Genomic DNA, 23476 nt, shown 5'->3' on the forward strand with positions numbered 1-23476 from the left:
GGACTCAAATGTACTCTGATTCTTCTTGGCATCTGAGGTGCGCGAAGTCCAGGGCAGTGTCGAGAGGCGGCAGGTCGTAGCTGTGAGCTTCGGGGCCCCGTTCCTGAAACGCATCCTCTCTGCCTACTCTCCCTTCTAGGAGCAGCCTGCTTGGAATTTTTTCGAAGCCAGAAATCTTAGAAATCTGCTCTTAAGCCAGTTGATGAATCGGATATATTGCGTCCACCCTCATGCAGACTACTGGGGTCAAGGCCTGGAAAAGCTAAACCTCAGGGGAGGAGGGCTGGAGTAAACATTAAAAGGGAGAACACTGTTCTTTGAGGCCCAAATCCCCCAGTTTCTCCTAACACCAAGTCCGTATTCGCCATTGCACCTTTGCTGTCTTTTTAAAAAGGGCCGCCCGGAACAGTAATGCTAACCTCTCTCTCCTTTGCAGAGAAACTACAGCTCCACACTGAGAGGAGTGCCAGCTTCCTTCAAGAACGGGATCATCAGCGACCAAGAACCACTTCCACGGAGGAACTCATTGATACTAAAAGTAAAACCAGACCCCCTGCCACAAGCGGACGCCCAGGACGGCGGCATGGAGCAGTTCTTCCGAGAGTGGTTTTCCAAACCGGCCGACCTGCACGGCGTTCTTCTGCCACGTGTATCTGGGATGCACATAAAGCTGTGGAAACTGTGCTACTTCCGCTGGGTCCCCGAGGCCCAGATCAGCCACGGGGGCTTCATCACTGCCTTCCACAGGCTCTCGCTGCTGGCCGACGAGGTGGACGTGCTCAGCAGGACGCTTCGGCAGCATCGGGCTGGCCCTCTGGAGGCCTGCTATGCGGAGCTGGACCAGAGCAGGATGTACTTCCGGGCCAGCGGCCCCCACGACCCCTCGGGGACCCCGGAGTTCCTCTCCTCCTCGTTTCCCTTCTCCCCTGTTGGCAATCTGTGCAGACGAAGCATTTCAGGAACACCGTTAAGCAAATTTTTGAGTGGGGCCAAAATATGGTTATCTACTGAGACACTAGCAAATGAAGACTGAAATAGAGTATTTTCTGAACATTTTGAGGGAAGCTGGAGACTTTTTTTCCTCTGGATTAGAATTGCTAAGCTAGGCATTTGAAGCTCTAATAATTTTATACGTAAGAATAATGGTTGGAATTTGCACTAATGTTTTAAAAACATACTGAATTATGCTTCACTTTTTTTTAGAAGATAGGCATGAATTTAGGTTTTGATGTCCTTTTCCTGTCATTTTAGGTCTTGCTCATTTTGAGGTGATGTGCAGGCAGACATGCACACATCTTATTACTGTGATCAAATTAACCAGGATCTGTCTGCATCCGTTGCTCCTACTGCCTTCTAAAGGTTACCCGATCCTCAGACTAGCAACCCAAAGAAGCTGATGTCAGGAAAGCTCAGAAATCAGGGCTGAGCATTTTTCCAAGAAGCACCGATAATCCCCCGACAGGCCTTAGCAGGTATTCGTGTTTTTCTGGTCACTTTCTGTTGTCTGATTGAACTCGCCTGAGGGTTCAATATTCCAGCGCCGTAATTTATTTTAGATCCCTTTGGGACCGTAAATCACTGTGTCTTAAAATCCTGAGTTTTCTCTTAACTTCTTAGGACTAACTTTAAAATGACATGCACTGTTAACTTTAAAAGCATTCTCTGTAGATAATATAATTAAACTTAGAAGTGCCTTTAACATTAAGGTAAGAATAACACAGTTAGATACAATTTGTTTTTAAAATTAGGGAGTTAAAATCCCCCTGCACATTGGAAACAGACTTTCACACTGAGTTCATACCAATAGCCAGGGGTCCCCAAAGCCACCTTTTGCATCCCCCCAGAAGTCCCTGAGGACACAGCAGGCCTGTGGGTTAGAAAGAGGACTTCCCCCTCAGTATCTCCAGTGTTGTGACCAACTGTCGTTGGCACTTTCCCTGGGAAGCAGCCAGCGAGGCCACGAGTTGGGTCACCTGCCCTGAAGTCCTTCCTCCCAGAGAGCGTCCTCAGTGCTCAGGAGGAGAGACAAAAACGCCCTCTCAAAGCCCTGCCATTTCGGCAGAGCACACAAGCGAACTCTGCCACCCCCGCTCCGCCCCCACACGAATACGGCAACAGTGAGAGGCGGCATCTGGGTCGGAAACGCCCTTGTCTTCCCGCTGTGCAAGAGCCAAAGCCGTGGGGCCAGCGCGCCCCTAGCAGCCCTCGCCCTGTTCACGGGGCGAAGGAGTCCACGTTGCTGTTACCTGGTTTCTCAAGCTGCCATCCTGAACTCTAAAAAGAAATCTGCAGTAGTGTCCAGTTAGTGTACTTCCTTTTCTGAAGTAAGTGTTTCCCCTGTGTACGGAATGAATCGTTGTTTCTTTTTGAATTATTTGCCTTTTAAAAAATGGTTTGGTAATGTCCCTGGACTTACAGGGACAGAAGCTCTTCTACAGTGTCTTAGAAAATTCATCTTCAGGATAAACCCAGGGTTCTTTCAACTTGTTGCCTAGAAAATAAGGGCTGTTTTCAGTTATTGAGAGTATCATCATTGCCATTAAACATTTTATAGGCCTTCTTGGAGACCTGCCCCAGTTCCCCTAAGCCACCACAGTGAATATCCTGGCACTGCAAGTGTACTAATTAATTCTCCTCCCTTTTTCATAAGCTGCTTTTTTTATTATTACAAATTGTCCTAAATTTGTTACTTTTAGAGAGGGTTGAGCATTTATTTCTCTAATTTTCTTCCTTTCACACATTTATTGCAGCTCCTTTAGTAATTTTCTGATTTACAAGTTTAAAAACAATTAGGTACTATTAATACTGTTTTCAGATAGAAAATGTGCCTATTTTTGTATGGTAATCAAACGTAGTAAAACACGGTTTTTCGTGTTCTGCTGCCGGGCGGCAGTTCTGCCATGACTATTGTGCCACAGCGTCCGGGCGTGATACGAAGAGCAGCTGCCCCAGCCCGGTCCTGGCCGGCCCAGCACTGCCTGGATTCTTGGGGAGCTTGCAGGACGTGGCGGCGGCAGAAGTCCCCGTGGGGCTGCTGCGCTGCCCGGGAGCCTCCCTGTGTCCCACGGCCCCGCGGGCGCCAGACGGCTTCGGCGTTCTAGTACTGAACCTAAAAGATGTACAATGTCTCACTGTTATTTTATGATGGAAACCAGTTTTAAAACCAAAAATGTCTAACTTTATTTAAGAGAAGTATATTAATTTGTGCTAACAGAGGGCGAAAACTATGCAACGCCCCCTTCAGCCAAGTCGGCTTGCTGTAGCAGTAACCTCAAGTAGTTAAACTTGACCTTGAGAGGAAACTAATGCCTTTGTGCCTAAAACTGATCATGACTTGAGTTAAAGTTGGGAGGAGCAGGAAGAGAGATCTTGTTGTTCAACAGTGCTGAATGTGAAGGAAATTCTGCCTGCTAAATAAAACTTCCGAGTTGTTGGTTGGAGTTGTTATCAGTGTGACGTCATCTACGAGAACGGAGACTCGAGATGTGGGGGCACTTCCTTCTAGCTGCCCGTGTGTGGGGGCCCCTTCAGCACTCCGGCTCCTAAGCCTGAGGAGCGATCCCTGGCGTTTTAGCATCACTTCAGAACCAGCTGCAGTTCAGGCCCCACGTGTGTTCATGGACCATGGCCAAATTGGTCATTCCATCTAATCACCGAAAAAGCTGGGAGTGTCATTTCCCTCAAGTCCCAGTAACTAGTCCGTTGGAGCCGGGGACCCCAGGCCCTGACATCTGGGCCGACCGTTGTGCTGAATCGCCTTCCTCACACCTCCCCCGGCGCGAGGCTTCCCACGGGGGACGAGCAGCCCTGTGACAGTGGTTCTGTCGACACAGAAAATCGCCCCCAACCTGGTCACTAGGGATGTTCCCAAGAAGGATGAAAAGGGACAGCTGCCTTCGATAAAGACTATTCCCTCTTTTGGTGGCACAGGCCCGATTAATAAGAGCAGTCATGTGACTGATGCAATAAGCAACTTTATGCGAATTTGTTATTAAATTCCTAAAGAAATTGGAATTTCAACTGCTCATGCCCTTCTTGGATAATGATGAAATGAGACTGTTTAACAGCTGACCGTAAAGTAGAATAGGAAAACTTACAAGAATCTGTTTCCAATATACTCCTGAGAAAGAAATGCCATGCACACTATAAAAGCTGGGACTCATCTTGTTCGTGGGGGGGATTTCAGCTGTTTCGGTAATTCTAGTAACAGACGCCTCCAGTCTTAAGATGGCCACTAAAGTGTTCACCTTTCTCAAAAGTTCACCACCTGCTGGGTGGAATCAAGGCGTGTATTCAAACTAGTACCAACTTTACCACCGCATTTATTTCTGACAGTAACAGTCAAAATGAAGTGAAACGTCATTATGACACTTAGGCTTTTGAGAATCTTAGATCCATAGATGTTACTAGGTAAGGCCTTTGCTCTTGGCTCCAACTGCGACCACGTGGCAGACTTCGACGTCAGCCCCCAGCTTCTGCAGCTCATCCAGCCAGATCATTTGCTTATGCGAAAGGCGGTCATTGGGGCCTTTAACTTCCACCAGCTGGAAGAGCAGTTTTCAAGTTATTGGTACCTTACAGAAACTGAACAGCCATTCAAATAAGCTAGTTTCCACCCTAATTATTTAAATGGTTCATTCTACTGTACTACACTGCTGTTGACATGGAAAACTTGGGCTCTTAAAAAGGCGCTATCAGAGAATGAAAAAACAAGCCAGACTGGGATGAAATATATCTGATAAAGGATGTGTGATACCAGATTTTTGTTTTTCAATCTCAAAGCTCACTAATGAGAAAACAGCTAACCTGTGGTGGGCAGGAGCATGAGCCAAGGGAGGCGCCTGACCTACAACATGGGAGGCGCTCCCTTCCGGGAGCTTCACAAATGGCTCCCCGTCCGCCTGGCCCCCTGGTGTGCACGCCCTACACCATGCCTTCCCCTGAGCGTGGGCTGCACTGGTGACCTGCTTCTAAAAGCAGGATACAGCAAGCATGATGGCACGTGACTTCCAAGATCAGGTTAGAAAGGATGGACTTCATCTTGCTCACACGAGCTACCATGGGGAGAGGGGCAGGTCCATACACAGGGAACCAGGGAGGCCTTGTCAGCCGCCGTGGAACCCTGGCCCTCCAGTAGTTATCTAGGGTTCAGTCTCGCTGACAACCATGCAAGAGATGGCTAGACGGTGGCCTTGGATGAAGTTGCCAATCGAATTAGAAATAGGACCCTCCATTCTGGCTCAACTGACCTTGAAGTGATGATTTTGGGAGTTCCACACCACCAGGTCGGGCAGGCCTCCCCGGCAGTGCCGGAAGTCCGCAGCCAGGCGCCGGCACACGCCGCTCAGGATAGGGCCCCCCAAGCAGGAAACAAGGTCCTGAACACAGAATACATGGGTGACCATCACTCCCTGGTGACCGAGGCCCTGAAATACTCCCGGGGATCATGAGACAGGAAGGGCTCGGGAATCCAACGGATGTGGCTCCAAGGACGCCGGGCATGATCTTGCTGCTTGCGCTGGGCTCCCGAGCCTCTAGCTAAAACTCCCCCAGCAGCTCTGTCAGTTACAGATCAGACAACAGGAAGCTGTCAGCCAAGGGGGAGGAGGCATAATGGGCTTGGATGCCTTGGCGTGTTCCCCTCAGTAACTGTAGCATCTGGGCTGGAGTGCTATCATATATACACATGCCCACGCACACAGATTCATGCATATGTGTATATACACACTGTGTGTGTCTGGTATGAAAATTTGCACCTGAGCTTGCTGAAGAGAAGCGAAGCGATCCCAGCTGACCACGGAAGCCGCTCTGCCTTCCTGGGCCTGCCACGTGTCCGCCACCCAGGCTCGCAGTTGCTCGGTGGGGGCGCCGTGGATCAGCTGCAGCCTGGCCTCGATGGCTGGTCCCCGGCTGGCGAAGAAGCTGTCCGTGCACAAGTCCAGGGGGAATGCCTGGTGAGAACCGGTTCATCAGAGACCACACGACACAACTGGCCCGCCTGGTTCAACTGGCACATTCTTTTTCTCAGGAGTTATGTAAAAAATACTTAACGTGAAAGCAATTTATTACACTGGTTTTTAGAGTAATAACATGGGAGAAGTTTTTAGGGGAATTGGTGGAACTCTCAGCAGGCACACATGACAGATGGCACCTGTGACAGCACCTGGCACACACCTGGATCCTGGCAGGCGCTCAGAAAAGGTTGAAGCTGCAGATGCAGTAACATTTCAAGTGTAAAGTTGAAGGTAGATTCACCTTCGAGTTTCACACCTGATTGTGGAACTAGCACCCTGACGGAACACTGTCCAAGCAGGTTTCGGGGGGCTGCAGACGCATGGCCCAAGTGGGCATGGGTCCTGGGTGGGCACACGCCCGGACCTTGGAGCCCGGCTGCTTACCTGGTAAGCGTTTCTGAAGACGTCCGGTATCCCGTCCATGAAGATGACGTCCCACAGCAGGAGGCCGTACAGGGTGCTGAAGGTGGACCCCTCCCCATGAATGCCTAGAGCCAGGTCACACACAAGAAAACTCAGGCTTTTCCTTTTGTTCAAAAACCGCCACCATCACCCACCTACTTGATGCAAAGGAAACCACAGAAGGATTTAGGATTTGAAGGCCATGTTCATGCCATTCCTAGCTCATTTTTTATTACGTGGCTCATCTACAAAAACAGCCTGGGAGCAAAATCCATGTCACCGGCTTCTAACATCCCACCCAGTGCTGCTCCTCACAGGTTTGCGGTGGTGGGCGTGGGCCGAACGGGGGAAGACGGCCTTTGACACCCATAGTCCATCTCTTTCTCTTTCCCACCCTCCCCAGTCAGCGTGTCTTCCACTGGGGACATAATGGATGGACGATGGCTGACAAACGCCATGGTGACCGGGTGGCCAGGAGACATGCTGCGCATTCATTACCTTGGTCGAAGCCGCTGCGTCTGTAATAGGCCAGCGCCAGCTCCTCCACGGAGCACAGGACGGTGGCGGGCGTGGCGGCCCCCCCAGCTTCCATTACGAACACGGACTTGCCCATCCCGTGCTGTGGGCACAGCCGGCCCGTAATGGTCACCTGAGGTGGCGACAGGAGAGCGTTCGTGAACCTGACTGTGGTGTCCTGAGGACACACTGTCCTACACACCCCCAAAGCCACCCTTTCCTAGCAGAACTCAAGGCTGTGTGACCCACACTGTGGCACCTGCGAGGAGGTGGTCAGGTCACTGCCCCGGCCCCGGGGAACACATGGACCCCAGCGCGAGTCTCCAGGAGCCCTGACCGAGAAGGCGAAAGTGGCAAAGGCTGTGAGCTTCTGACCTGGGAGTTTTCCAGAAAGTCACTCCAGCCATCCTGGTGCAAGGTAGGAGGACTGAGGGGAAAACGGAACAATGGCCAAGCCACTGTTCAAAGCAAGTGCACACTGCAAACCATTCTTGGGCTGCCTTCACTCAGGAAAAACCCGCGGGCACTCACATGTTTCACATCGCGCACGGTGATTTCTGGCAGCTGACGGAAGAGGTGCCTGTACTTCCGACAGCTCGGGGACTCTCTCAGGCGCACGGCTCTCTGATACAATGACAGGCGGTGCCCCGTCCTCACTTCGGGATCTGCCAGCCCTTCGGCGATGCACTTGATAGCCTAGCAAAGAACGTAGTCCCACATCAGGGTCTGGAAAGACCCCGAAAGTCCCTGTGGCTGCATCCAGGACTTCACGTGACAGGAAACCCTGCTGTTTATTAGTTACTGAGTTTCCCTAATTAGCAATGGGCAAAGCAGCACTTGTAGAGACAAAGAATATTCCTTAGGTGTCACTGTGATACACTGAAGGGTTACTCTGAGGAAGGGTATCCGCTCCTCCCTGCCTACAAACGTCTGGAGCACCAGAGGCCCGGCTCCTGACCCCACCTCCCGGTTCGGTTACGTCTCAACTGCCACACCCTCAGGGAGACCAAGCAAGTTCAGGACGCCCTGGATCATGGCCAGAGGAGACGGGAGACGGACCTGGCTCAGTGGTTCGTGGAGAATCACCTGGGAGCTCTGAAAGAGACAGGTGTCCCCACCCCTGAGCCACAGAGGGAGCACCTCCAGGGCAGGACCCAGGCACGTGACCACTTCGGGGCTCCCAGGCGAGTCTCTCGCACAGAACCGTCCAGGTTCTCACTTACGGGGAAAAGAAGCTTAGGTTCGGAAGAGCTAAGTGCATTTCCTAAGGTTATTCAGACTTGGACCAATAAACAAAACGACCCGCTAGCATGACTGCCATCAGACAATGGAAAGTAGTCAGTGTTGGGAAAAATGGGAGCGGAATTGGAACCGTCACACGCGGCTGGCAGAAATGTAAAAATAATGCAAATGCTGTGAAAAAAAGTTTGGGAACTCCTCGAAAAGCTAAACGCGGAACCATCATGTGACCCAGAAATTCCATTCTGGGTGTGTATCCAAAAGTACTAAAAGCAGAGTTCCAAACAGATACTTGCTCCCCCACGTTCATAGCAGCATTATTCACAATTGCCACAAGGCGGAAACAACCCAAGTGCCCATCGACAGGTGGAAAAATGTGATCTCTGTGTACAGTGGAATATTATTCAGCCTTGAAGAGGAAGGAAATTCTGACCCGTGCGAAAACATGGATGAACCTTAAAGACACTGCCCAGTGAAATAGGGCAGTGACGAAAGGACAAATACTGTATGATTCCCTTTATATGAAATACCTAAAACAGGCCAATTGATAGGAACAGAAATTAGATTAGAGGCTATGGGGGCTGGTGGAGGGGAGTGGGGAGTGATGGTTTACTGGGCACAGGGTTTCTTTTCTTTTTTTTTTTTTTAAAGGCAATCTATTTTTTCTTAATTTTACTTATCTATTTTTAGAGAGGGGGAGGGAGGGAGAAAGAGAGGGAGAGAAACATCAATGTGTGGTTGCCTCTTGCACGCCCCCTACTGGGGACCTGGCTGCAACCCAGGCACGTGCCCTGACTGGGAATCGAACCACGACCCTTTGGTTCACAGTCTGGCACTCAATCCTCTGAGCCACAGCAGCCAGGGCTAATGGGTGCAGGGTCTCTGTTTGGAGGGATGAAAACGAAAAACAGAGAGGATGCTGTCACAACATTGTGAGTATAATTAATGGCACTGAACTGTATGCCTGAAGACTTAAAATGACAGGCTTTATTTACATTATGGATATTTTACTATAAAAGAATATAAAGCAAAAAACAAACAAAAAACCCCCCAAACCTGAAAAATCCATGAAGGATCAGGCCATCAGGAACGGAGTGGCCCAAAGGAATCAAGGAGAGAGAATGAGGCACCAGCAGGAGCCAGGGCCACTGGGGGCCTGGCCGCAGGGAGGGGACAGCCAGGCCACCCACCTCGGCCTGCCTGGCCGGTGGGCCCTGGTTCCATCACCGGTGTCAAGAACGCCAGGAATGGCAAGGAAATAATGCAGACTGTGAGGGTGGCCAGGAAGAGCTTTGGAAAACGGCTAAAAGGAACTGAGATTTTCCGTCCGTCTCCCAAATAAGCTCTGTGGCTTGTCTCCCTCTGGGATTATAAGTACACACTCCCGTTAGCAAAGTGGGGGCGTGGAGGGGGAGGCGAGGGGAAGCTGTCCACTCTTTAGAATTTAATTTCAACGAAAGGAAGCAGCACCCCCCCCCCCCACAGCCTCTCCGCACATTTGCTCGCGGCCTGGCAGGTGCCCTCTGTTGCTATTTCAGCTAAATGACCTCTAAGAGGGAAGGAAGCCCCAACCCCACCCTCCTGCAGGACAGCAATCAGCTTCCCTGGCCCGATGTCCTCGAGCTAACAAGGCACCTCTTCATTTGAAGGCGGTAAAAACAGCCTGCCGCGTTTCCACACCCAGGGTCAATTTTTCCACCCCCACGTCACCCTGATTCATTGCATGAGCTCCTGGGGAAAACAAAAGCTCCCAGAAAACACAGTGTCCTCCGTGCGTGGCAAAGGCAGGGCCAGCACGGGGCCGGGTGGGAGGACTCGGCGGCCACACAAAGAGCCACTGTTGCTGCCTGGCTCAGCCGCCGCCGCCGCCTGCGGAGGCCCGTGCTGCTGGCCACAGAGGGTCCCTAACGGAGAACGTGGCCTGTGCCACCGCCAGGCGCAATACCTTGCAGAGGGGGCAGGGTTGCTCATGAAGTACCTGCAATAGGACACCTTCCAGCAGCCTTGTACCTGGAGGTCCCATGCAAGAAATGAACAAAATCACCATTTTTTTTTTTTTACAGAAAGCACCTACTGAGGGCACAGCTGTCAACCCCCCTGGCTCCTAACTCTCATTAATTCCTGAATCCCCACGCAGGTCCCACTGCCAACCCTGCTCCCGAACCAGTGAGGACAGGACAAAAGTCTCCTGCCTTCATGGTCATGCTTGTGTTAGCAACCCTGTTATTTCTTTTCTTTTAATGTTACTGGTTTTATGGAGAGAAAGAGAGAGGGAGAGAGAGACATCAATTGCTTGCCTCCTGTACGTGCCCCGATGGGATTGGACCCGCAACCCAGGCTTGTGCCCGGACTGGGAATCGAACCCCCAACCTTTTGGACAACAATTCAGCCAACTGAGCCTCCCGGCCAGGGCGCAACCTTGTTATGCCTCGTAGGGTTGGGAGAACATGGACAAAAGGAGGTTAAACAATGAATGTCCTCATTACATTCAGATGTTTAAGGTAACAGTAGTTTGCTTTACTTTTCAAATTTATGGAACGTGTAAAAGCACGCCTCCATAAAAAGCGCATGTTAGTTGCTGAGTACCCACCGGTTGGAGGCGTTTCAAGTGCTGGTGCAGGTTGAGAGCCAGCCGATCCCACCAGCGGCCTCTGCTGTCGGGACAGTAGATTTTCTGGGACAGAAGGTCCTCAAGTTCCTTGACTGCTTCCTGTCGCAGCAACAAAGGAAGCTTGTTAGACTCACACACACCAGAAAAGCAAATAGGCAACGTCTATTTACAAAGCACAGCTTTCCATTCTACAGTCAGGCCAAGGAGGGCCTCTAGAGGGGCCTGAGCAACCTGAGGTGTCCCTACGGGTCCCCTGCCAACTGTGAACACTGCCCAATATTCTTGCAGGTCAGTCACGGGCACGGGGCCACCACAAGGGATCAAGTTCCAAGGAGCTGAGCCCCACCCGCTTCCAGGATCCCTGCAGGTCCCAGGGCCAACGCTGGGAGGAATTTGGGGCAGGCAGGGTACCCTCACAGGGATGCTTTGTGGTCTAAATTCGCACAAACTGTTCACTCATTCTTAATCTCCTGTCGTTCGTGGATCTCTTTGAAACATCTCCTGACTGCACAAAGCCTGTGTCCACACAATTGTGGGGTCCACAGATTCCCCGGAACCCCTCCTGTGGACCCTCCAGATACAGAGACCCAGGTCAAGAATCTGGCTTTGGCATATCCTCTGTAAACTAAGCATTTTTCAGAGTAGAACATCAAATGTAACAGAGGTTAACTCGCGCAATCTCACAATGTTTGGTAAAGGATACGACCAGCCCTGGCTGGTGTGGCTCAGTGGATTGAGTTCCGGACTGCAAACCAAAGGGTCATCGGTTCAATTCCCAGTCAGGGCACATGCCTGGGGCACAAGCCTGGGTTGCAAGCCAGGTCCCTGATAGGGGGCACGTGAGAGGCAACCACACATTGATGCTTCTCTCCCTCTCTTTCTCCCTCCCTTCCCTTCTAAAATCTTTGAAAAAAAAGAAAAAAGAAAAAAAGAAAGGATACGACCAAATTTCGGATTTGTGATTATAAATTATTTCCAGCCAGTCCATGACATCTGTCAGGGAAACAGAGAGATTCTGGGAGACCTCCCCAGTGCCCCCTGGCGCCCAGGAGGGGCTCAGCGGCACAGACTGGCGGGTAGGCCCTGCGGGGCCCTCCCGTGACCCCGACGCCAACTCACAGAACAGCGGGTTGTCCAGCCACGTTCCTGCCAACCCAGGACATATTTAGCGTCCGTGGAAAATGTCGACAGCCAGGTAGGCCCCCCTCCCCAGCTCACCGCTGAACTGCCCCTAAAAGCCAGGTGGGAGTCTGTGTTCTCACCTCGTACATGTGAAGTCTCTGCAAGATCTCGACAGCCCGAGACAGAATTCTTGTGTAAACCCATCCAACAGTGAAGCAGCGCAGAAAGAGCGGTAAGTTCTCGTGGTGCCTGAAATGAACGTGTACACGCCCGCGGTTTGGTAATGTGGTTTCTTTATTGTGAGACAACCCCAAGCAGTCACAGAGCAGACTGAGTGCCTTTTTAAAAAAATCTAGTATGATTTAAAAATTATTGTTATTATTGACACCATTACAGATGTCCCCATTCTCCCTGCCTTGGCCCACCCGACCCAGCCCCTGCCGCCCCTTCCGCCTGACCGTCACCACACGGTTGTCTGTGTCCACGGGTCACGCATAGATGTCCTCTAATCCTTCATCTTCTTTCCTCCAGTCCCCGACCCCTCCCCTCTGACAGCCGTCAGTCTATTCCATGTGTCCGTGCCTCTGGTTCTATTTTGTTGGTCAGTTTATTTGGTCCATTAGATTCCACATATAAGTGAGATCATACGGTATTTGTCTTTCTCTGACTGGCTATTTCACTCAGCATAATGTTCTCCCGGTCCATCCAGGCTGTTGCAAAAGGTAAGACTTCCTTCTTTTTTATAGCCGCATGGTGATACTATTGTGCACAATTTTCTACACCACCGATCTACATGCCCACAGGCAGCCACCACCTTCTGGATCACTTAGCGCAGCAAGGTGGGGACAAATGGTCCTATTTGAAGCTGGAGGTCAGCAAACCACAGCCCCCAGATCAAGCCCAGGCTGACCCTGGAATTTGTACATTCTGCAAACTAATCCTGGTTTTCACATCTTTAAATGGTTAAAATAAGTCAAATGGAGGGTGACAAGTCTAATAAGCATGTGAAAGTTAGAGGAAACGTGTATTTCCGTGCCCACAGTAAGGCTGAGCCGGAGCATGTCCCGCTCGCTCATCCGCGTGCACCCGTGGCTGCTCTCTCCCAACGGCAGAGCTCGGTGCCCGCAGCGAAGCCCACAGTACACACCGGCCGACCCTCTCCAGGGGCAGCCTCCCAGCCTCTGTCCTACGGCAGCCTGACTTCCCGGCTCTGAGGCCTTGTTTTTAAACGAAGCAAGTCATCTATTCACTTGGCTATGGTTCTTAAGTCATTACTTCTGTATGAACTTTACGTCCGTCCTCTGTTTTTCTGGAAGACGGATGGATTTCACAACACGGACTCATTTTGCTCATCACTGTGTAACAATGAAGGAAAAATTCCTGAAACACGGAAAATGTTTAACATCAAACCAGAAAAACGACGGATCACGCACTGTGTCCTTGAGCTTTGGAAGTGACGTTCAAGTCAGTTTTCCTTTTCAGAATAATAGCATTGAAAGAGCCTCTCACTCTCCCCGCTGGGCTCCCCCGACGTTCAATCCCGCTCAGCACTCAGGGAAGCCGGCACCCCAGGCGGCCCCTGACGGACCGCCCGCTGTCGGCTCCCCTGCGAGTCTGCTGCACAGGGATCTGATCGACAGCAACGCCCCCTCACATGTACAGACATTTCCTCCCCTTGCCCACGCTGACCCTGCGCGGAGCAACGGGGAGAGTCAGCTCACACAGGTCTGACCACGGGACCGAAGGAGAACGTTCTCCATGGAGAGACTTACCTAAAAAAAAAAACCCCAAAAACCAGTCTTACTTCAGGGAAGGGTGGTTTTTCAGTTTGTTCCAGTCCCTCTTGGCGCACTGAGAGAGCTCGTTTGCTTCCTTCCAGTTCCCGTTGGCCATGGCGGTGGAAATGTCATTCAGCGTGTGGGCGGCGGCGGCGTACCTGGGGAGATGACCTTCCTCGGGTCAGTTAGGTCTAACTTCATGTATATATTCAGACCCGTTGAGTTTTAATTATTCGTGTCATTTCCGGCATACCATATTTTGCCGTGTATAAGGCACACCCACGTTTGTGTGCGCATTATACATGGGATTATTAATATTAATGTATTTGTAATACTGTATTAATGTAATCATGTAATATATAATAATGTAATGTATCATGTAATGTATTTGTTGTAATGTAATAATGTATTATTATTAATGTATAATAGTCCCATGTATAATGAGCATCCTTATTTTTTCCCTCAAAATATTTGGGTAAAAACTGTGCATTATATATGGCAAAATAGGGTACCTACTTTCTAAAAATATTGTTTATTTTTTCTCTCGAGCCCCACCCCCAACTTTTGAACCTGTTGACCCCACGGTCCTGTCAATCATAGAATTAAAAGGTAATCTTTAGCTATAACAGTAATAATGGCAATTGTCCTACTAAGTAAGACATGAGAAGCCATCCCCAGAGGCCAGGCCCGAAGCTCTTTCCAAGTATCAACACACATATGTAGGAATACACCATTATTCTCCCCATTTTACAGGTGAGGAAACTGAGGCAGAGTGGTTTCATGGTTCATTAGTATAGAGACCAGAATTTGGCTTCTGAGTACAGAGTCTCACAAAAGAGAAAACTATAAAGTCACTAAAAATGAAAAGGCAAAAATACATGAGACAACTAAAAACAGGGTAAAAGGAAACATTCTCATGAAAAGATTTGACAAAAAACATTATTCCAGCTGAACACAAAGAAGATATTGAGCTTCCTCATAGCTAAGGTAAAATGGGTTAAAATTAGCTTATCCTGACATTGCTTTGATTCAGTCACTTCAATAACTTATTTTTAATGCATGTACTAAACAACATTTAAGTGACTTCCCTAAAATCAAATATCAGGTTCAAGGGCAGTTCATTTGAGTCATAAACCTTAAATCAAGACTCAGAAGTGACATTTTAGGCATTCCAAATTTATTTTTCTTCTAAAAGGTGTATTCTTAGGAAATACAAGTATTTTTTTCCTGTAATACCTATACCATTATTATCAAAACCTGCTTTTACCAGAACCAAACATTCACTAAATCCATGCACCAAAACACACTGGTGAACATTTCTAACCTAACACACCCACAGGTCTGGTATAAGTACATAAGTTGCTATTGGCTTTATCTGAAGCATTATTACTAGGAAAACATTCATCTTCAGTCTTGTTCGTGCTGACAACATATTCCCAAGGCAGGTTTGTTCAAATGTCTACATGTTAAAAAATACTCTCTGCCAAAGCTCTTTGGGAACATAAGCCAGGAGAAACATTTGTAGCTCTAACCCAAAACACACTGGTTTTGGCAACTGTAACCTTAGCACATGTCTTCATGCTCCTGAGAGTCTCCGAAATGTATACACGTGAGGCAGAAAGATAACCAAAAAAAGACTGTTTTTTGACTATGAACTTAAGTTTCTACTGTGGCTGAAAAAATTTTTTTTACATAAGATTAATACCCAGCTCTGACCGCAAGCGGATGCCATCTGACCTGATGAGGTCGTCTCTGTCCTGGAAGATCCGGGTCTCCCGATGGACGGTGTACTGAGGAAACGCCACGCGGCCAAGGTTGACCAGCAGCACGGTGCAGAGCTGGCCCTGCCCCCCGCAGGAAGCGTCCTCCTCCTCCAGGGAGTCCGCCAAGGAAAAGAGCAGCAGGACCCGGGAGAAGACAGCTCGGGGGCCTTTGCACAGCCTCAGTGACGGTCCTGCCAAGTCCCGGGCTCTGAGGAACAGACAGTCGAGAAGTAACTCTCCGGTTTCTAAGCCTTTGGGTACCAGATTTTACAAATTATTTTCAGGAGAAGCTGCGTACTAAGGTGGAGAGGCTACACGTCAATGAAAAGTTTACAAAAATAAAAATTTGACTGGATAGCTTCCCTTCCATCTTGCAAGAATAGTGGTTCAAATGGCATATTTCTTGAATAAAAAAATACTAGAATTGACCAGGGGCCTATTGCCTGCATTCTCCTGCCTCCCCATTTTCCTCAGGCCTAGAAATCAGTATGGTGTCACAAGAATTATGAATAATAAAATAAGAACGAACCCAGGCTATTAGAATGAAAACCCTTCTGCCTTCTGGATCTATTTGCAAATGAAATCAGCAATTACGGTTCAAAACCAGGTCCCATCCACTATTAAGTTAGTGTGCACTATCAATATTTTAAATGCTTTCCCTGTAACGAGAGCCAACAAAACCTCTTTAAAATCACTGCTCCGATTCCAGGCGGCTTCTTGCCCCAAGTGCAGACAGAAGGCTGTCTGGCCAGTTTGAGCAGGGCATTCACCAGCTGCTGCTTCTGCCCATTGGGGTTCACCAAGTGGAACGTCTTTGCCAGCGTTTTCAGTTCAGGAGCAGAAAGTAGTTCCAGCACTTCAGAGAGCTCTTGCAGCTCAGATTCTGAAATGGGTTTAGAAAAAAGTCATTTTCAAGAACTCGAGCATTCTCTAGCCGCAAAGAAACCTGGCTTTGGCTTAGTTTGCATATGTTAGTCTGAACCATCAGCAACTTGAACCTGAGACTCCCATCTGTCATTCTCCTTGTCCCCTTGTCTCCAGGACAATATTATTCTGCTCGGTCAGGGAGGCGGGCACTTGAGGCTGCTGCTAAGACAACCAAGGTTACCTGCTGTTCACACAGGCTGCAATGAGCTATACGATTCCTGAGGCAACCACCTTGGAAACTCTTAAGTTGTGCACCACGCAGGGGGCGGTAGATGAAGCTTTTAGAGGCAGTATTAGCATCAGACAGGCCAGCTTTATTCTGTCATAAAATGAGGAGCTTGAGTGAGGAGAGGAGGAGGTTCCATCTGGCTGGAGGCAGCAGAGGAGGGCTGAGGGGCACCTCCTGCAACACAAACCCACACACCTATCCCGACGTGGTTTGCTGGTCCCAACGCCGTGACAGACAACAAGGCAAAAGCAGGCACTCTCTCATTATCCTAGTTGTCCTAATCCTGAAGGCGAACAACGGCTCTAACATCACATGAATAATTCATGTCCTATGATTAAAAACTCAATTTACACACACACACACACACACACGCACGCGCACGCACACGCACGCACGCACACACGCGATTACTATTTATCAGGCACCGACCAGGAGATAGCACCACACTGATATCACCGTCATTCGGCAGGAAGTTCATTCCTCGCGTCCTGTTTTCGTTGTACGTTTCCTTCGATGAATCGTACCTGTCTGCAGAAAGCCGGCTCGCTGCAATTCTCCAACCACAGGGGCTAAGTCAGGGGCGATCTCTTCGTACTCCAATTTATTCATCTTAATCCAGCTGAATTTACGTTGGAAAAGTCTTACGTATAACTTCTGACCACCATCTGCAATCAGGTTAGGAAAAATGGGGGGAAATGTTATCTTTCGTTTCCAAAACAACATACAAACATCCTTTACTTTTTAAAAACAAGGTAAAATAGACTTTATTAGAAAGACATACATGCTCTCTCAACTTAGGTTCCAAGAAAATCTTTTCTTCCTGTGGAAGATGTAATTTATTTGAAATAGAAAGTCTTACCCTAGCTGGTGTGGCTCAGTGGATTGAGTGCCAATCTTTGAACCAAAGGGCCACTGGTTCGATTCCCAGTCAGGGCACATGCCTGGGTTATGCGCCAGGTCCCCAGATAGGAGTATGTGAGAGGCAACAGATGGATGTATCTCTCTCTCCCTCTCTCTAAAAATAAAATTTAAAAGAAAAGTCCCCATGGGGATGTCTCCCTGTCCCGTGTGCTTGTCATCGAAAGACAGAAATTCCCAGCATAGCCAGTTCTGCCCCTTGTGAATTCTGTGAACATCACTCTACCTTACTGAGGCCTCATTTTCTCTTCTATACGGAGAGGGTGGTGGAAAGCAATAACATCACCTTCCCAAAGCGATTGGAAAGATTAAACAAGATGACATAGTCAATGTCTAGTCTAGAAACCATTTGGAAAGTTCCAACATTGGTAATGATTATTGACCATTTCAAAACTTCGAAGCACCGCATCCCCCATTTTTCTAGCCGCCCTTTGCACTTGTGCAGAAAAGCTCTACCTGGATTTGCAGTTATTTTGTCCTCTGCTTTCAGTCTAATACACAGCATTCCGTTTGTGGTTGAAAATAATTTCAACCCAAAGAATTTTCAAAACCTGTTTAGCTTTGCCTGGCCAGGTAGCTAGCTCAATGGGTTAGAGTGTCGTCCCAATATGCCAAGGTGTGGGTTCGAGCCCCAGTCAGAACATAAGACAAGAATGAACCAGTGAATGCATCAATAAGGAGAACAACAAATCAAATCATTCTCTCTCTAAAACCAATAAATTTTTTAAAAGGCTAGCTTTGGTAGGACAGCCTCTCTCTCTCTGTGATCTCAGCCAATCTACTTAACCTGTTTGGTCTCAGTTTCCCTGTTACCCAGATTATCATGAAATTTCTGCCCACTCTAACATGGTAAAATTATATTTTTTAAATGGTCGACAATTTTTTCCTCTAAGGCAAAAACAATTCACAGTAGCTGCTTTCACACACGGGTGGTAAATGAGTCACCACAGAGCAACACACAAAGATATGCAGAACTTGTCCAGGGGAAACTGGTCCTATTTCTCAATTACAGGGAAGCACAGAGCCACCAGCTACTCAGGGAAATGTTTACACGAACGCAACCAGCACCCAACCAAAGATGTAGCAGCTCCGGATAGAAGAGTTTATGTGGCATCGTGTCCATGGTCTGCTGAGAACCGGACAAGTAGAGATGGAAGCTCTGTGCATCCTGAAGCAGCTGTGCCCAGTTAAGGCTCACATATTAAAAATATAAGAAACCCCACCCTGGCTGGGTGGCTCAGTTAGTTGGAGCATCGTCCCGTGCACCAAAAGGTTGCAGGTTCGATCCCTGGTCAGGACACATACCTAGGTTGCAGGTTCGATCCCCGGTTGGGATGCATATGGGAGGCAACCAATCGATGTTTCTCTCTCACATCAATGTTTCTCTCTCCTTTCCTCTCTCTAAAATCAATAAATGTATTTAAAAAATTTTTTTAATATAAGGACTTCCATCATAATTCCACTGTGTGAATTTAAAACAAAAGCCTTTCCTTTAAACATTAGTAGTAATGTTCAAGATTTTTAAAATCTACTGAGGAGTCAGACCTGGCTCCATGTTACCCAAGGTCAGCGTGGCCTCCAAGCAAGCTTTTCCTACCTCGGGAGGGACCGGGTTCCACCACGCCACCATGGCCCTTTGGATAAGCACTGCAGCTGTCACAAGGGTGGTTTTTGTTCCAAACCTGCACCTCCGGCTTAGAGCCACCACTGGCTGCCAAGGAACTGAGGCATAGACTAATATTTTCTCAATGGACCAATTTAGCTTGTAAGTTTCCATTTCCTCCCCGCCCAGACTTTAAAAGGCAGAGTCCAGAAACCTAAAATATTGTTGGGGGGGAAAATAGGCCTCAACACACCTTGGTGTGTTTTTTCCTGTATTTTCTTTGGCTTTCAGATTTGAGAAAAGGCTGTGCAAAAACCAGACCTACCTGTAACCCAAATGACAAGCTCAAAATTTAAGTGTGCTTTTCTAAGTAGCACTGTATTTTTTTTTTTACAAGAAAAGATTGTTTTACAACTATCAGTCATTTCAATAGGTATAAAAAAAACCAATTTTACCATAGACTGACTGATATAAAGAAGAAGTAAGTTCAGCCCTGGCTAGCGTGGCTCAGTGGATTGAGTGCCAGCCTTCGAACTCAAAGGTCACTGGTTCGATTCTGGTCAGGGCACATGCCCGGGTTGAGGGCCAGGTCCCCAGTTGGGGGCGTGCAAGAGACAACCAGTCAATATATCTGTTGCACATCAATGTTTCTCTCTCTCCCTTCCCCTCTCTCTAAAAATAAGTGAATAGAATCTTTAAAAAAAAAGTCCCTATTGCATTTCATTAATGTTATAACAAAAAGATGTCAAATAAAACAACCTTGTCCGAGTTGTTTTATATAAATATCGCAGGAGCAGACATCACAGGGCACGAAACCCCGCCTCTTTCCCACACGCATCCTTCCCTAGAGGAACTTGTAGAAGGCTGACTCCAACCAGGCGTCGCAGATGATTCTCAAAACCACACTGACTCCTTGTGGTCACCAGATTACTACCTATCACATCCCAGCCTGAATCAGGACAGCAAATGGGAAAGACAAACTTGAAAGCAAAGAGGCTTATGATACCTGATAATTGATAAAATTTAGTTACAATTCCCTTGTCGTGTTCATCAAAGAGCCCCCTGTCATCTTCATTGTCAAAGACGGCTTCTAGCACCACAAGGAAACTGCGAAGGTAGTAAGGATGATTCGATGGTGCTGGAACGGTTTTACCAGGAACACCACAGCTTGACCCCTGTTCCAAAGGATTGCCACAAGTGACTTTGTTCTCTAAGCCACTATCACCTTCCAGAGGACGTTTGTGGATATTACTCCACTGGGAAGCATCATGAGTAGAACTATGAGATCGTGCCTCCCAATTTGACAACTGCGTTTTAGCGTCTGAAGCCACAGGCATGTTGATTTCACCAGTATCTGCCTCATGTTTTTCAGCCCCTTCACGCTCTACTTGTCTGACACTCTCCTGCTTTGCAAGACTGGCCTGTGAAGCAGGCTGCCGTGTACTCCCAAGAGTTAATTTTGGTGATGACACCACAGGAGCACTCTCTGAGAAAGCAGGAGTGAGAGTTGATCTTTCCCATTCCTGGGCAGTCTGTTGGTTTGCTGCTTCCATTAATTTAGCATCTTCTACAGTATTTTCAGTGTTTTGCTCCGTAAGAGAATCACAGGTAAATATGTTTTCCTTTTGAGAACTGTTCAAAATCTGATCCACGTCCTTGGTCTCTGAACAGTTAACCATCCCAGCCACTGTGGCTGACGAACTCTGTGGGGTATGACTGGCAAATTCCTCATTCTTCTCTAACGATCGTTTCGCCTTTATGTATTTTCTGGATAATTTAGATGACAGGCTTCCCAAAGGAATGACTTTGACATTACGAGGGCTCAGGTCATCTTGATTTTTGCACAGCTTGTCATCACTACTTTTAAAGTAGGGACTGGTCTGCTTTTTCACACCCAGTTTTGCTGAATCGCTTTGGTCAAGGGTTAAATTTGTCTTTAATGGAGACGACTTCTGTGGTGTTGCATCTTCTACGGCAACATTGATTAAATCTACAGTGGACACACTGGAATTCGTTAGGCCACCATGCCCAGGATCAGCTGGAGCGACGTCATTGTTGTTAGCACACATTTCATCAAGGTGCCGGTTTAAGTCATATCTTGGCACCATTTTCCTACAAATGGGACAGGCAAGTTGAGCAGGTGGTGCATTGTTAAAAAACAAAACAATAGACTTAGATTCATTTTTTTTAGTTCTGCTGCTTGATAAACTTCGACGGGGCCTTTTATTGGCAGGCGATTGCCCTTCTGACATCGTAACTATGAGAAAAGCTGGACGTTTCAAGGAGTAGAACAAAGGATATCCCTGGGGAAAGATAGCAATGGTTTGCTTTTACTTCCCTGCATTGAAGAAAAAGTGGGCCTTTATCTGACCTCATGTTATTCGTTTAGGCGATTTCTTCTTTCTGCAAAAGAAAGCACAAGCAGATTAGAAACGTTGTTATGAATTCAAAACGGGGGAAAAGAAAGCTCTAAGCATGGGCCGGCTGCATCTCTGGCTTAAGGGAAAAACTCTGGGCTTGGGACCGGAGACCAAGGCTCCACGTGCAACCTCAGTGTGACCTCAGCCCTAAAATGACGGCCTAGGCTTGGCAAGGATCATCGCTAAGACCTCGCTTTAAGATCTAGAATTAGCCGTTCTTAAAAAGGGACAATTTGCCTACTCCAGGCCTAACCCGGGGCGCGCGGGGAGCCTGGCCGTCCCCTGGGGGCCGCGGCCACACACACCTGGCGTGCACACCTGGGGCTCCGCCGCCGAGCCCGCGCCACCCACCCGACCGCTCGCACCCCGTCCCTCGCCCTCCGGCCCCGCCTCCCAAGGCCCCGCGCCCGCGCCCGCGCCCCCTGCCCGGCGGCCCCGCGCCTCTCACCTGGCTCGGCGCGCCAGGCATGCCCAGCCGATCTCCGCGCCTCGCTCGCACAGGCGCGGCCAGCGGAGGCCCGAGCGATCGATTTCCGCGCCCCTCCATGCCGAAGGCCTCTTTCTACCCAGGGCGGCTGCCGGGGGCGCAGCCCTGCAGGGCGACCGGACACCGGCTTCCCGTCACACTTGATGGAGGCGACCGCAGGTGCTCCCCCGGCACGTGCACTCGGCTGGCGCGAAGGTGGCTTGTTGGGGAAGCGGACGCGTCAAAGTGAAGTGCCCTCCCGGAAGAAGACGCAGGTATGGATGGACTCTACCCAACCCGTAATGCTAGGCTTTCGGAGGGAAGTCCTATTGGCGCCTTGATACCATAGATGCAAACAACCTCCAGGGCAAAAAAATAGTAAAACGGAGTCAAGTACAGCCGCACCCCCTTATTCCCGGGACACGTCCCAGGACCCCAGCAGATGCCTGAAACCGCGGATAATAGCGAACCCTGTATAATGTTTTTCCTTATACATGCATATTTGGGATTGAATTTAATTTATAAATTAGAGATTAACAATAATAATAAAATAGGACGATAACAATGTACTGTAATAAGAGTTATATGACTGGGACATCTCCCTCTGATAACTGACCTGACAACTGAGACAGCTGCTAAGTGACTTGTGGGCAGGGAGCTTCTTCCGCATGCATATGCTGGACGAAGGATTTATTCACGCAGGGGCAGGACCGAGCAAGCGCTGGCGAAATTTTATCAAGTTACACAGAATGGCCTGCAATTTAAAACTTACAAATTATTTCTGGAATTTTCCATTCGCGTTTTTGGACTGGGGTGGACCACCGGTGGAAAGTGGAACCATGGATCCTAAGGGGACACTCGTGTAACTAGGGAGTGGCGAGTTTGGAGGGGTTCTTACTTTTCTTTTTAATACAGCCTAATTGTGACGTTATATAATTTATAATGGCTATGCTTAACTGAAAAATTAAAGCTTACCAGTCAGCTCTTGGGCCCAGAGACCAGCGGCTTCCAGCATCCCCAAGAATGACGGGACGGTAAGCTTTCTGAGTGCAGGGGACCTGTGCTTATTGTCACTTGTCACTGCCGGCAACAGGGGCCAGCACTGTGACTAATTCCTTCATGTGTTGAACGGGTGCATAAATGAACCAACCAGAGAAAAGAGCCGTGAATAAGGAATTAATCATCATACATACTGAGTGCCCCCCTCGCGTTGGGAAATGTCCTTGACGCCCATTTTGAGGGACAAGCTTGCCAGGCAAGTCTCAGAACAAGGCCAGGAGGGGTCTCCACCCGTGAGGCTTGCAGGGGCGTCCAACCTGTGGCCTGCGGGCCACATGCAGCCCGGGATGGCTGTGACTATGGCCCCACACACAATCATGAATTTACTTAAAAGAGATATTTTTGTGATTACATGTCATTCTGTACCTAAGGGGTGGCCCAGAGACACCAAAGGCTGGACGCGCCTGGA

General features: G+C 48.8%; 2 protein-coding genes across 3 annotated transcripts in view; one reads left to right on the forward strand and one right to left on the reverse strand.

The window, feature by feature from the left end:
• The window catches only part of MTMR10 (myotubularin related protein 10), a 32597-nt gene extending 30501 nt beyond the window's left edge, over positions 1 to 2096 (forward strand). Inside the window, exon 16 of the mRNA XM_054561971.1 lies at positions 437 to 2096. Within this exon, the coding sequence (XP_054417946.1) occupies positions 437 to 1033 (597 nt within the window). The 3' untranslated portion in view covers positions 1034 to 2096. The remainder of the gene's footprint in view (positions 1 to 436) is intronic.
• Positions 2097 to 4276: 2180 nt separating this feature from the next.
• On the reverse strand, positions 4277 to 22027 carry FAN1 (FANCD2 and FANCI associated nuclease 1). Of its 2 annotated transcripts, none has more exons than XM_054561969.1 (14): positions 21991 to 22027; positions 20129 to 21525; positions 17126 to 17266; positions 16127 to 16328; positions 15420 to 15653; positions 13709 to 13840; positions 12045 to 12153; positions 10762 to 10881; positions 7464 to 7628; positions 6915 to 7065; positions 6399 to 6502; positions 5757 to 5951; positions 5250 to 5378; positions 4277 to 4544 (listed from the first exon to the last, which is right to left on the reverse strand). In XM_054561969.1, the coding sequence occupies exons 2-14, from the start codon at positions 21372 to 21374 to the stop codon at positions 4407 to 4409; spliced, it is 3066 nt and encodes a 1021-aa protein (XP_054417944.1). In that variant the 5' UTR covers positions 21375 to 21525; positions 21991 to 22027; the 3' UTR covers positions 4277 to 4406. The 2 variants fall into 2 exon arrangements, with proteins under 2 accessions (XP_054417944.1, XP_054417943.1); XM_054561968.1 differs by lacking the exon at positions 21991 to 22027 and adding an exon at positions 21848 to 21896.
• Between the last annotated feature and the right edge of the window lie 1449 nt (positions 22028 to 23476).

Source organism: Pteronotus mesoamericanus, unplaced genomic scaffold (assembly GCF_021234165.1).
Source record: "Pteronotus mesoamericanus isolate MK-2021 breed Mesoamerican mustached bat unplaced genomic scaffold, CSHL_Meso_final scaffold_582, whole genome shotgun sequence".
NCBI classification, from domain to species: domain Eukaryota; kingdom Metazoa; phylum Chordata; class Mammalia; order Chiroptera; family Mormoopidae; genus Pteronotus; species Pteronotus mesoamericanus.